Raw genomic sequence first — 13,038 nt, 5'->3', positions numbered from 1 at the left:
GCAAAGTGAGAAGAGGTTGCCACTTTCAGCTGTTACCTGTGTGTTGTATCAGTGACTCACCACACGATGGCAGTGTTCAACTAACAACAGATACATACTGCTTTATACCTTTACATTTATATTATATGGGTCAGATGATCATGCAATTCTATTGATTTTTCTTTTACAACTACATTTAAATCAAGATGTGTCAGTCATTCTGAACTAATGCTGAAAGTAGCAGAGGAGAAATGTAGAATTATTTTAAGTGTGGCTTCCCTATCAATAAGCATTGAATTACTAAAGAATGTATATCTCTAGATCTTACTAAAGGTACAGTCAGCGATTCTGGAGAACGCTTGTATTCAATAACAACATTTTTTTTTTCAGCGCACACACACAATACAGGTAGCGGATAGCGAGAAGATATTCACTGATTTTTGACAAAAAGTGATTTTGACAACAAGCGTTCTCCAGAATCACTGACTGCACCTTTACTACTATCCACATTGAAGGTTTTGGAACATGAGTTGATCAGTTTAAACACAGTTCTGTCCATAAATGAAAAGTTAAACTCAGAAGTGTTGGAGGAAAAAATAGATAGATTATTTTAACCAATTCATAGGCCTATATTCAAAGATATTTCAAATAAATACAAAAAAAATATATATTTATTAACTCTGTGCTTAAAGTGTTATGGGTGCAGTTTAACCCTGATACAAGTGGTAACTGGACGTGCACCGGATGCAAAATACATAATAATTAGTTTGCTATGTGTTGTATGTTCTCCATTGTCAACCAATATCACTATCATTAATATTAGGTGGATACGGTTGACTGCACCTATTTTCTAGGCGTAGTCAACTGTTGTCCACCTACACACACACACACTGCATTCAAATGAACTCCACCTGTCCTGTCTCTATACCAGTGATTATATATAATGGAGGTTCATGATATTTTCCTATAACAAATCAAATTCCAGTTTTACAAGTTTGACAAGATCGAGGAATCCACGAAACGATTTAATGATAGGGCGTCAACTCTGACATGATAGTTTTCAAACGGCCGAAACACTGTACTATCAAAATAATGTATTCCTCATGTATTGCATTTAGTTTACAATAGTTAAAGAGCTACAGCATTTACTCTACATATTGGAGACAATTATGATAAGAACCAAGGGTGCCATGTGATAAAATCTACATTTTCCAACAAAGGGTCTACAAAAAAAACGTACCCTGCATTCCAAATCGCACACTTTTTTTCTTTTTCTATTCTACATACTACAGCTGATCATAAACAGTATCTAGCTAGCATGTAGTATGCTACAATTAAGACATACTTTTACTTATTGATTTCTCCTCTTCACAGCAGACCCGGGTTAGAATCCAGCCCTGGTCCTTCTCTGCATGTCATTCCCCTCTCTGACCCATTTCAACCGTGTCTCTCCAAAAACTGTCTTAAAAAGCATAAGAATGCCCCCAAAAAATAAAAATCAGTGAGTAGGTTGGTCGACCCGCAACTGCAGGGTCGGTGGTTCGATCCCCAGTCTCCCCGCCACATGTCCAAGTGTCCCTGGGCAAAGAGACACTGAACCTAAGCGTCTCCTGATAGTTAGCTTGCACCCTGCGTGGTAGCTGCTGCTGCTATCGGTGTATGAATGTGTGCTCCAATGTAAGTCGCTTACAAAGGGCTGGAAAGAAGTGAAAGATTATGCAACCTCTGCGATTCCAATTGTGTTGGTGATGAATATCATGTTCTTTTTGAGTGTAAAAATGTAAATGTAGTGTACTATAGAGAAAAATACCTGCCAAAATATTATGTTTATTTTCCATCTAAGATAAAATTGATTTTGCTTTTGAGGTCAGAAAAAACAGGGGTTATTGTTAAAACAGGAGCCTTTCTGAGAAATGTCCTGCCATTGTTTAAGTAATGTTTTTTTTTTTTTTTTTTGCCGTACACCATTGTTTGTTTGTAATGATTTAATTTGAATTGTGTGCTCCATGCCATGTGCTATGGCCGTGAGCCGTAATAAATGACATGTAATGTGATGTAAAAGAAAGTGGACAGTATATAGGGTGTGTATTCACTTCTCACATTTTCTTTATTGTTTCTAAACTTCATTCATTCCTCTTCACATTAGTTTCATTAAACACAGAAGCAGAAACAATAACATGGCGTCAAATCCTTCATACATAAGTGATATGTTAAATGCACTACTGGCCTGCTGTTGTCCATTAAAGGTGCAGTCAGCAACTCTGGCAATACAAAGGTTTTACAAATTAAAAAGTCTTAAAAGTAAAGATGGAGTCAGCGATTCTGGAGAACACTTTTTGTCAAAATATGTGAATATCTTGTTTACATATCAGTTTACAGAGCCTACGCTGTGGTTTTTTTTTTTTGCAGTGCACACATTGTATAGATCGTGATAGTCAAAATATTTCGACAGCAAGCGTTGCCAGAATCACTGACTCCACCTTTAATGTTCACACATCACACATATATACGATCACACATACAGTATTTACAGCTAGTGCCTTTTTTTCAATATAAAATTTGATTAAACATTTCATTTGTTTCTTTTCAAAAAATCACTTGGTAACATTTGGTACAATAAAAATAAAACCTTTTTTTTATATATAAATAAATTGCACTTGAATAAAACGTGAATATAAAATAAATAATACACATAATAACGACATATTGGTAAAATCTCACATAACACACAGTGGATATTTAAAAGTGCAGGAGTAAGTAAGTAAGTCAATTTAGTCATCTGTACACAGGGCACATTCAAATTTGTCTTTTCGCATCTCCCCTCTCAAGTTTTCAACTCCAGAGGGGGTCAGAGCGCAGGGTCAGCCATAGTACAGCGCCCCTGGAGCAGTTTGGGGGTTAAGTAACTTGCTCAAGGACACAATGGTAGAGATGGTGGTGCACCGTAGATGTAATAGCCTGTCCGGTGCCGGGGATCGAACCAGCGACCTCGTGGTTACTACTACTTACTAAAAGTCTTGGTTGTTGTGCTCACACGTGGGCTGTGTTTACACCATCGTCCCTCCACCGTCACTCCTCGTGTACAGCGTGGAGGGAAAATCATCATCGCTGTCATCGTCAAAATCTGAATCGAACGAGTCGGTCAGAGAATCGGTGGCAACGGATATGCTGTCGGCTACGGAGCTGACCATCGACTTAGAATCAACCTAGTCGGGGATTGGAGGAGAATGTGTAAGAAATAATGTTAACAGTGTATTACTACTTAAAGGAATCAATTAACAACAATGACAACGACCCATTCACTATGCGTTATCAAGCTAATAACGCAGCTAGTAACCTCATTAATTAAAAATGGAGTCACCCATTCTGGAGAATGCTTGTTGTTGAAATCCCTTTTTGTCAAAATCAGTGAGTATCTTCATGCTACCTGTACATACTGTGTGTTGGCTGGGGGGACAAAATCCAGTGTTAATTCACATCTTAAGCTCTGTATATGGGCATGTTGCTATATAGCTCATGTGGGCCCCCTTTGTTTGCATACCACTTTACAGAGCCTAGGCTGTGTATTAACACTGGATTTTTTTTAAGACCCACACAGTACGGACAGGTAACAGATCGTGAGGAGATATCTACAGATTTTGACAAAAAAAGTGATTTTAACAACAAGCATTTTCCAAAATCACTGACTCCACCTTTAGTTGAAGCACAAAATATAATTTTAAGTTGGGTTTTATTCATTTAGAATTGCTCACGCTACAAAAAAAAGTATTCCAAGACATTAACCATTACCCAAGTTCCCTGCTCTCCTGATACATTCAAAGTCATGTTGAAAAAGTATTCCATTGTTAAGTGAAGGAGTAGTATGTAACTGTGTGTAGAGTGGGTTGATATGACAGGAAGTAGCCAGATAATAATAATAATAATAATAATAATAATAATAATAATAATAATAATAATAATAATAATAATAATAATAATAATAATAATAATAATAATAATAATAATAATAATAATAATAATAATAATAATAATGGATTGGATTTACAAAGCGCTTTTCAAGGCACCCAAAGCGCTTTACAGGGTTCCAGGTTCCATTCATTCACACACAGTCATTCTGGTGGTGGTAAACTACGATAGTAGCCACAGCTGCCCTGGGGCAGACTGACGGAAGCGTGGCTGCCATTCAGCGCCTACGGCCCCTCCGACCACCACCTCAAACATGCAGCAGTCATACACATTCACACGAGACAAGGTGGGTGAAGTGTCTTGCCCAGGGACACAACAACCATGACACAGGTGGCAGAGCAGGGATCATTGGCCAATACAAAACAAAACAATGTCTGTAGCTCCATAGCAACGGTGAATTATCCTCATTAACATCACAGGGCATTATCAAAGAATAATTGCACTGTAGAATGTCGTGATTGACCAATCAGAACAGCGCCATAGAACACAATATAATAAATGCAAACACACCTACGGCAGGTGTATCAAACAGCAATAGGGTGCGTCCGGCCTCAACTCCAGTAAAACAGGCCTGTACTGGTTTCGGTAATTAACGAAAATATTGACAGGGCAATTTAATAATGTTCTTTTCTGGTTAAGGCATCTTACGTAGCACAAGCCTGAATAATTAGAATGATGTCAGAGTTTTGATATTGTTCGTAATGTTCTATTGTGGTTCAATTAATTCTAAATATAAACTAATTAAAGGTGTTTTATGTAACAGGGTTAGGATGACACGCAGAGCAGGATTCTCTTTAAAGGTGAGGTCCACGGCTTTTCAACACAAACCATTTTGCAATGTTTAGGTATAAACAAGGCGTAATAATGTGTTGCAAAGACACCAGGGGCATTTTAAAATAGAATTATTCAATAGCTAATGTTTTGACAACAATATGTCTCTTTCAGAGCTAAGCAAAAGATTGAAGAATTTAAAGGTGGAGTCAGCGATTCTGGAGATCGCTTGTTGTCAAAATAAATTGTAGTCAAAATCAGGGGATATTTTCTCACGATCCGCTTCCTGTGTGTACTGTGTGTACCGTGCGCTGAAAAAAATCTGGAGTTATTATCAGCCTAGGTTCTGTAAACTAGAATGTAAATAAAGTGAATGTTAACAAAGGGGGCCATTTAAAGAGCCTAGGCTGTGTATTAACAACAGATATTTTTTTTTAGCGCACACACACAATACAGATAGCGGATCGCAAGAACATATTCAAGTGATTTTGAAAACAAGCATTCTCCAGAATGGCTGCCTCAACCTTTAAGATATTACATTATATTACATTTTATTTAGCTGACGCTTTTATCCAAAGCGACTTCCATTAAGTGCATTCAACCATGAAGGTACAAACTCAGAACAACAAGAATCACGTCAGTACTATAGCTTCAAATAAACCAAACTGCAAAGTGCCACACGTGTAGTAATAGTTGTAAATACCTTTTTGCCCGGCAGGTAAATTTCGTCTTCGTCTTTGGGTTTTTTCTCCAAAGGTTCTGTCTCCAGGAAAGCCACGTAATGTATCAGAGTGTAGATTCTGCAACAACACAAAACATTAAAGGAATACTTCACCCATATGGAACCGGCATTCTTTCATTATAAAATCGCTATTATAATATAATGAATGAGGTTTTTCTTCCCTCAGTCTTCCCTTAGCCCAGCTGTCCTGTTAATCTTAACCTTACATTTTTACTAGTGTGATGTCACACTATTAAAATGTAGGGTTAGACAGTGAGACCATAAAACACTCTTTCTGCATTTTATCAGGCTAGGATGAACCAATTTAAAAAATGTTTGCACAATTATACTACATAGGATCTCGGAGTTCAATACACCTTCATATTCCCACAGGAGAAGTAGGTCTTTAAGGTTAGATCTCATGTTAAAATGTTTGTGGCTATACAGTGTTCATCTCAAAAAATTAAGAATATAATTGAAAAGTCTGTTCAAAAAGTGATATTTTCATATGAAAATATCACTTTTTGAACAGACTTTTCAATTAAATTTAAAAAATGACATATTTTGCTTTGTGTAATCAATCTAGAATATTCTAGATTGATTACACAAAGCAAAATATGTCAGTTTTTTTCTATCCTTTAATTTTTGATGATTACAGCCTACAGCTCATGGGAAAAAAACAGTATCTCTAAATATTAGAATATTACATAAAACCAATAAAAAAAGGGTTTATAATAAAGAAATGTCGACCTTCTGAATGTTATGTTCATCCTAGATTCATTTCACTTCATGTGTCATGAAACTAGAATATATGAAAGTTTTTTAGATGCACCAGTATGAACATCATTAAAATCAACGTAATTTGATGTAAGTTATTATTATTATTATTATTATTATTGATTTCTTTAATTTTTTATAATTATTTTTGCATTTTTGCTTTATTACTCATTTATTTTTGAAGCTATTTTTATCTCTAAGTGGTTACTCACCTGTGGTATATCATGGCCAAGAACTGTATAATGACGGACGTAGCGAATCCCACGATGAACATGAATCCTATGGGGTCGATTTTGATCCTTTCCTCTGTGACGTCCAGGTCCAGGTCGACTTTGGGGATCGTGATGGAGATTGATGCTTCAAACAGCTGCAGCGTGAACGTAGCCACCAACCACAGAGCATTCAGCATGAAGAACGCAAAGTTTACCTGTTGAGGAAAGGAGAAAGATTTGGTTTAATTTTATACAGGGTTTCCAAGTTAAAGGTGTTCCTCGGAGGTTTTATGGTTTTATGGTCTCACTGTCTAACCCTACATTTCTCTTTCTGTGACATCACAGAAAGAGAAATGTAGGGTTAGACAGTGAGACCATAAAACACTCTTTCTGCCTTTTCTCAGGCTAGTATGATCCGATTTAATTTTTTTTTGCACATTTATACTTCATAGGATCTCCGAGTTCAATACACCTTCATATTCCAACCGGTGAAGTAGGCCTTTAAGGTTTGTGTTATATCTTGCGGCAACCTTTGGACAAAAGCGGTGTAGTGTTTTTACTACGCCAGCTGTTGTTCCTGGGTGAGTGTATATACCCATGAAAAAGGCATTGAGAAAAAAATTGAGTTTACCTTTGTACCTTTGTAATGCCTCTTAAACCTCCAGTGTGTATCATTTCACACAGTCACACACAGAGAGTGCTCTTATTTTATCATAACAATTATTCAAGACTTTGTCAATCAATTTGTTCCTCGTATTAAATATTTCTTGTTTACTTTTTTAGACATTTTTATTGTAGTATATATTATTTTAACTTTTCTTTCATTTATTGCACCGTGGGTCGGAGATAAACCTATTTTCCATTCCTCTGTGAGTCTTGCACATATTGAAAAATTGAAGCGTAAAGTTGACTTGACTACCTGGTTTCTCAGGTCTTTCAGTTCCGTAGCGATTTTCTTCTGTCCCTCTTTGTCGTCGGGTAAAGGCTTCAGGTATTTCTCCAGGAGGTCCTTCCAGAAACCATCCTCATCCTTTAAAAGAAACAATAAAAACATTGAGATGAGATAAACACTGATTGCCACAAGGGGAATTTCTCTTTTTTTAACCTTTATTTATACAGGTAAATCCCTTCGATACAGGAGACTCTTTTGCAAGGGAAACCTGTTCCCATTTACACGTTATATTCACACACACATTCATACACAGATAGCAGGCTAACTATCGACATTCAAACGAGGCAAGGTGGGTGAACAACCATGGCACAAGTGGCAGGGTGGGAATTGAACCGTCAAACCTTCGATCATTGGCCGACCCGCTCTACCACCTGAGCCACTGCCACCTCTTGCACTTGGGAACACAAAAAAACATAAGAACACAAACAGCACATACAAGCACACATACTATACAGACTCAGACAATGATAGACAGAATGACAGACCAATAAAAACAAACAATATTAAAAGACAAAAACCAAACAAAAAGAAAGAAAAACAGACAGTTTAGGGTTAACTGTAAATGTGCTTGACGTAGAAGATGCTTCAAAACTCTTATAGAGATGAAACATGTTCAGCAGTGGATCCCAACATTCACCAAAACTCTTAGTAATAATGAAAGATTTGGTAGATGCAAAATCTTTTTTGTAATAGTTATAAAAATAAGTATGTGACCTTGCTAAGTTTGTCCTCCTGCAGTTGCATGTTACTGGAAACGTCCTGTAGATGTGTGACCCAACCTGAAAACAGATGATATACATGATTAGATCAAATTTGCAACTGAGTTTTTTTTAAAAAAAGGTATAATACAAAACCAAGATGTAGGACTCACATTGTGTTGGCTGGGCAGGGAAGTTGAATTCAGGCCCCACTTGCCTGTGAAACAAGTAGAAAATATATGAAAATAATAATAATAATAATAATAATAATAATAATAATAATAAAATAAAGATAAATGTTAAATTATTAAAAAACTAAAAATTATTAAAAAAAATAAAGATTTATAAAAAATGTGATACATTACATTTCAATTCAAATTTAAAAAAATAAATCATTGTTAAATAGCCTATATATATTTTTTTAATAACATTCAGATGACTAAAAAGCCAATTACAGTATATAATAGAAAAGGGGACAGTGATTTTGAATGGTTGCAATTGAGATGGCATAGACCTTACCTCTGTTCTTCCTCTGGCAGCCGTATATCTTCCACTATAGTGTTCTGTGGCTGCAGTTCAGGTTCTGAGGCCTCTGGTATCAAGTTATTCTGACTCACGTTGAGACGATCCACTCGAGAAATCTGCTCCGGTTTCTTACAACATTTCGTCCCCGAAAAAAACCTCTGGAAGCTGCTTTTGGCTGTGAATCAAAATCAAATTAATCTTTATTTATATAGAACTTTTCATACACAAAACAGTCCCACAAAGAACTTGGCATTTTTAAAAAGAAAGTTCAATATTTCGAAATTCTCCGATTCGATACTTGTTCGGCCTTATCAGTGAATCAATTATGTTTCAATAAAATAATGTTTACCAGGCTACAATGGCTACAAAAAAAATTCAAATAAAGCTAGCTGCCATATAGCTATACCTTTTTGTACTGTAAATTGCTGGGAGTCAGTTTCCGCGGGCTGTGTAGTTTTGGGTTCCGGTTTAGCCTCTCGAGTGCCCCAGGACACGTTGTTCATGTTGACCATGGAGTAGATGGTGAGGATGAGGTAAGCGCTGGGGATGCACAGGATGTAAAGGAACCCGTGGAACAGCAGATGGATTTCCAGCGGATGCAACAGCGCCGTGCTGACGTAAATGATCGCCATGGAGATGATGAAGATGCTACTGGGCGTCAGGATGGTTTTGTCCTTCATCATCGAACCTGAATAAAGATTTATGAAATAAAAAAGTTTGGGAGAAGTTTTTTTTTTTTTGGGGGGGGGGAATTAGTATTTTATTGAGTTTTTATTCAACACTGTTAACATTGTAATTAACATTGAAGTCAACATTACAATTGACAGAGATATGTTATTATATGTAGATGTTATTAAAAATCACTTGTTGTACAGTGTGTGCGCGCTGAAAAAAAAAATCTGTTGGTAATACACAGCCTAGGCTCTGTAAACTGGCATGTGAACAAAGGGGCCCCCACCGTAGCTAGCAACATGCCCCGTTTACAGAGCCTAGGCTGTTGTTATGTTATAACACCACATTCATTTTCAGCGCTAACACAGGCAGGTAGCGGATCATGAGGAGATTTTCACTGATTTTGACAACAAGCGTTCTCCAGAATAACTGACTCCACCTTTAAAGAAGACCTTCTAAATAGTTTCTACAAGTGATACGTTAAAGGTACAAGTTAGAATGCATACGGAAAGTGTTCACAATGCTTCACTTTTTCCACATTTTGTTGATGTTACAGCTGGAATAACGCTTGATTTTTTATTTTTATTTTTTTTTTAATTCTACTCTCTACTTAAAGCTGGGGTATATGATTTGGGGAGAAAATAGCAGTTGGGATAGAGATTCGAATCCAAATACCTCAACCGCTCCACTTGTTCTCTTTGGTCCCTCCCTGACACGCTCTACACCAACAACGTCAGTGCCAAAGTGAATGGACAGTCCCAACAGCCAATTTTTTTATTTTTTCAAATCTGAGCCTCGATCTGTTTGGTCAAAGTGTACCGCTCATTTTCACTTTGACCACTCAGAAATCATATACCCCAGCTTTAATACCCCATAGAAAAAATATAAATGCAACTTACCGATAATAGACAACATGACGACTAACATGAGGAAAGCGTAGAAACAACTGAAGACGGCGGCGACAGTGATCTGTGTGTCGGACTTGAGGTTGAAGCAGAGAATGAGGAAGATGAGCGGCGGGATCACAGCCAGGACCAAGGTTGTGTTTCCATTCATGTTAAAGATGAACGACAAACTACCTGCAGTGCACAAAAACACACACACACAAATACACACAAGTTATTAATGCTTTGAGAGCCTAGAAAAGCGCTATATAAATCCAATCAAAAAATATATACACAGCTCTGGAAAAATGTAAGAGACCCCTTCTAAATGTTCAGTGTCTCTCGTTTTACTATTTATAGGCATATGTTTGAGTAGAATGAACATTTTGGTTTTATAATACAAACTACAGACAACATTTCTACCAAATTCACGATAAAATATTGTCATTAAGAGCATTTTCAATAAGTAATGTAGAGATGAAAATTGAAGAAAAATCCAGACTTAATTTTTTCCGGAGCTGTATATATAAAATTAAATAAAAAGTTATTGGTGCAATTAAATACAATGTCTAATCTTGATGTATTTGATGCCCCTGGAAAGCACTTTAAATTGCCTTGTGTCTGAATTGTGCTACTTTATATAATAAACTTGCCTTGTCTATTATGAAATATTAATATATTTATGTTGACTATGACTTTTTTGTGTTTTTTTATTGTGTATATAAATAAATCTAATCGAAATCAAATCAACACGAACCTGCAACCATGAGGCAGATGGTGGCGGGGGCCAGCACGGCGGAGGTGATGGCAAACAGCTGGTAGAGCATGAAGGGTTTGGACATGGAGGAGTTCTTCTTGGAGATGACACCGCTGGAGCCCAAGATGTCGATCAAGTTCGCCATCGTGGAAGGACCCCAACGCCGGCGCTGGAGTGGAGAGAATAATACATTTAGCATGTGTAACAATGTAATAAAATGTCCAATTTAAAGGTGCTCCCAGGAACTTTCAGCTTGTGTTAATCCTTGAGTCCCCTTTGGACAAAAGCGGTAGTGTTTTTTACTACGTCAGCTGTTGTTCCTGGGTGAGCGTATCCATGACAAAGGAATTAAGAAAAACTATATCAAAATAGCATTTTTTTTGCACTGACGGTCTCGTTGGCTGTTAAAAATGAGACTGTTTCAGAAATATTTTAAACTTCATTATGTCATAACATGATTATTATTATTTATTTATTCCAGCACTCACCTGGTTGTAGAGTTCTTTGAAGTCGCCAGGTGCGTTGGTGTAAGCGTCAGACGCTGCGTTGTACTCCACTCTCCATCCCTGTTTCAGAAGCAACGTACACAGCCAGCGGTCCTCTCCTGAAACGCCCACAAAGAATATGTATGTTTATGTGAGAATTGTGTGATCATTTAAGGTTTAAGGTGTGTGTGTGTGTGTGTGTGTGTGTGTGTGTGTGTGTGTGTGTGTGTGTGTGTGTGTGTGTGTGTGTGTGTGTGTGTGTTATTAAGCAAAATGCACTTTTTCAACATAAATATGGGTCCCGGGTGTGACTCAAGACTCCCAAAATATGCGGGGGAAAAAAAACTCCCTCTTTTTTGTTTTCACCTCCACATGTCTGAAAACCCATGTTCACAAATCCCAGATAGATTTCTCTCCCCTTATGACATCATATGGGGAAAAGCAAACCACCTGAAAATAATCATTTACCTTTTAAGACGGACAGATATAGAAATAGACAAGCAGCGGTTACCTTGGTCGTACTGTATGAAGTGGCTGGCCTCAGTTGACTTGGTGGAGTATCGTTTCATCACGTTGTCGTCCATTAGCGCCTCGGCCCTGAAGAGACTGAAGCATCCGGGACTACACAGCACTGAGCCAATCACGTGCTCCGCTGTCTTCTGCAGCCAATGACTGACCGCGTACTCAAACTTCTGGAACCAAACTGCAGGGCCTAGGTAATAAAATATACAGAGGTTTTTTGTATTTTAAAGAAAGCTAAAAAAAAAAATACTGCATGTGGCGTGCCAAACCGCCAACTTCTCAATGGGATTTACCTGTTGGGTTGGAAAAAATAAAAATAGATAGATAGATAGATAGATAGATAGATAGATAGATAGATAGATAGATAGATAGATAGATAGATAGATAGATAGATAGATAGATAGATAGATAGATAGATAGATAGATAGATAGATAGATAGATAGATAGATAGATAGATAGATTTTACATACCTGCTCCGGTGGGGTGAATCCTGCCGCACACAGCCCCAACTCGTGGATACATTTTCAGCCGATCGATAAGCAACATGACGGACGCCGGCTGGAAGTCTGTGTCCCCGTCCAAAGCCAGGAGGTAGATGTTGTGCTTCTCTTTCTGCAGATAAACAAGAATTATAACATTATAATGCAGATACACGTTCAAGCTCAAGATTTATATAAAAATAATTATTAATTTAACTTTTTTTTTTTTTTAACAAATAGACATATTATAACACGCATATACATACAAACAAACATACATACATGTGCAAAATATTGACAATTGCATAAGAAATCATATTCACCCAAATTAATATTAAGGAATTAATCGTATTTCAAGAAAAAAATTAATGTATCAGAAAAAGTCAGTTAATCTTTACCAATTAAAATCGAAAAAAAATCACAAATTCATATCCCTTATTTATTTGTTATCGCTACATTCTCCATTTGTTTATGTCTAATTTCTTAGCTCTACCTTCCAAAATTCTTCTTTTCTTATATAATAATGCTTAAAATAATCAATAATCAACTTAAAAAACTGTGTATTGGAATTGTTAAAAATACAAAATAAAAAAGTGAATCTTTTACCTGGACTTCTGCTTTCAGCGACTTGTCATTC

General features: G+C 36.8%; 1 protein-coding gene across 1 annotated transcript in view; it reads right to left on the bottom strand.

Moving 5' to 3' along the window:
* Positions 1-2,163: 2,163 nt before the first annotated feature.
* LOC307263930 (chitin synthase chs-2-like) overlaps positions 2,164-13,038 on the bottom strand; it is an 18,294-nt gene continuing 7,419 nt past the window's right edge. The window contains exons 9-22 of the mRNA XM_080045232.1: positions 13,008-13,038; positions 12,393-12,534; positions 11,911-12,111; positions 11,403-11,518; positions 10,915-11,083; positions 10,173-10,352; positions 9,008-9,289; positions 8,596-8,776; positions 8,250-8,293; positions 8,093-8,157; positions 7,346-7,456; positions 6,427-6,641; positions 5,420-5,516; positions 2,164-3,185 (exon numbers count right to left, since the gene is read on the bottom strand). The exon at positions 13,008-13,038 is cut by the window's right edge and continues 71 nt beyond it. Coding sequence (XP_079901358.1) covers positions 3,027-3,185; positions 5,420-5,516; positions 6,427-6,641; positions 7,346-7,456; positions 8,093-8,157; positions 8,250-8,293; positions 8,596-8,776; positions 9,008-9,289; positions 10,173-10,352; positions 10,915-11,083; positions 11,403-11,518; positions 11,911-12,111; positions 12,393-12,534; positions 13,008-13,038 — 1,993 coding nt within the window. The 3' untranslated portion in view covers positions 2,164-3,026. The remainder of the gene's footprint in view (positions 3,186-5,419; positions 5,517-6,426; positions 6,642-7,345; positions 7,457-8,092; positions 8,158-8,249; positions 8,294-8,595; positions 8,777-9,007; positions 9,290-10,172; positions 10,353-10,914; positions 11,084-11,402; positions 11,519-11,910; positions 12,112-12,392; positions 12,535-13,007) is intronic.

Source organism: Ammodytes marinus (genome assembly GCF_949987685.1).
Source record: "Ammodytes marinus genome assembly, chromosome: 17".
In the NCBI taxonomy this organism is placed as follows: domain Eukaryota; kingdom Metazoa; phylum Chordata; class Actinopteri; order Uranoscopiformes; family Ammodytidae; genus Ammodytes; species Ammodytes marinus.
Note: the sequence above shows the minus strand (reverse complement) of the source record. Positions and strands in the feature narration are given on the sequence as shown.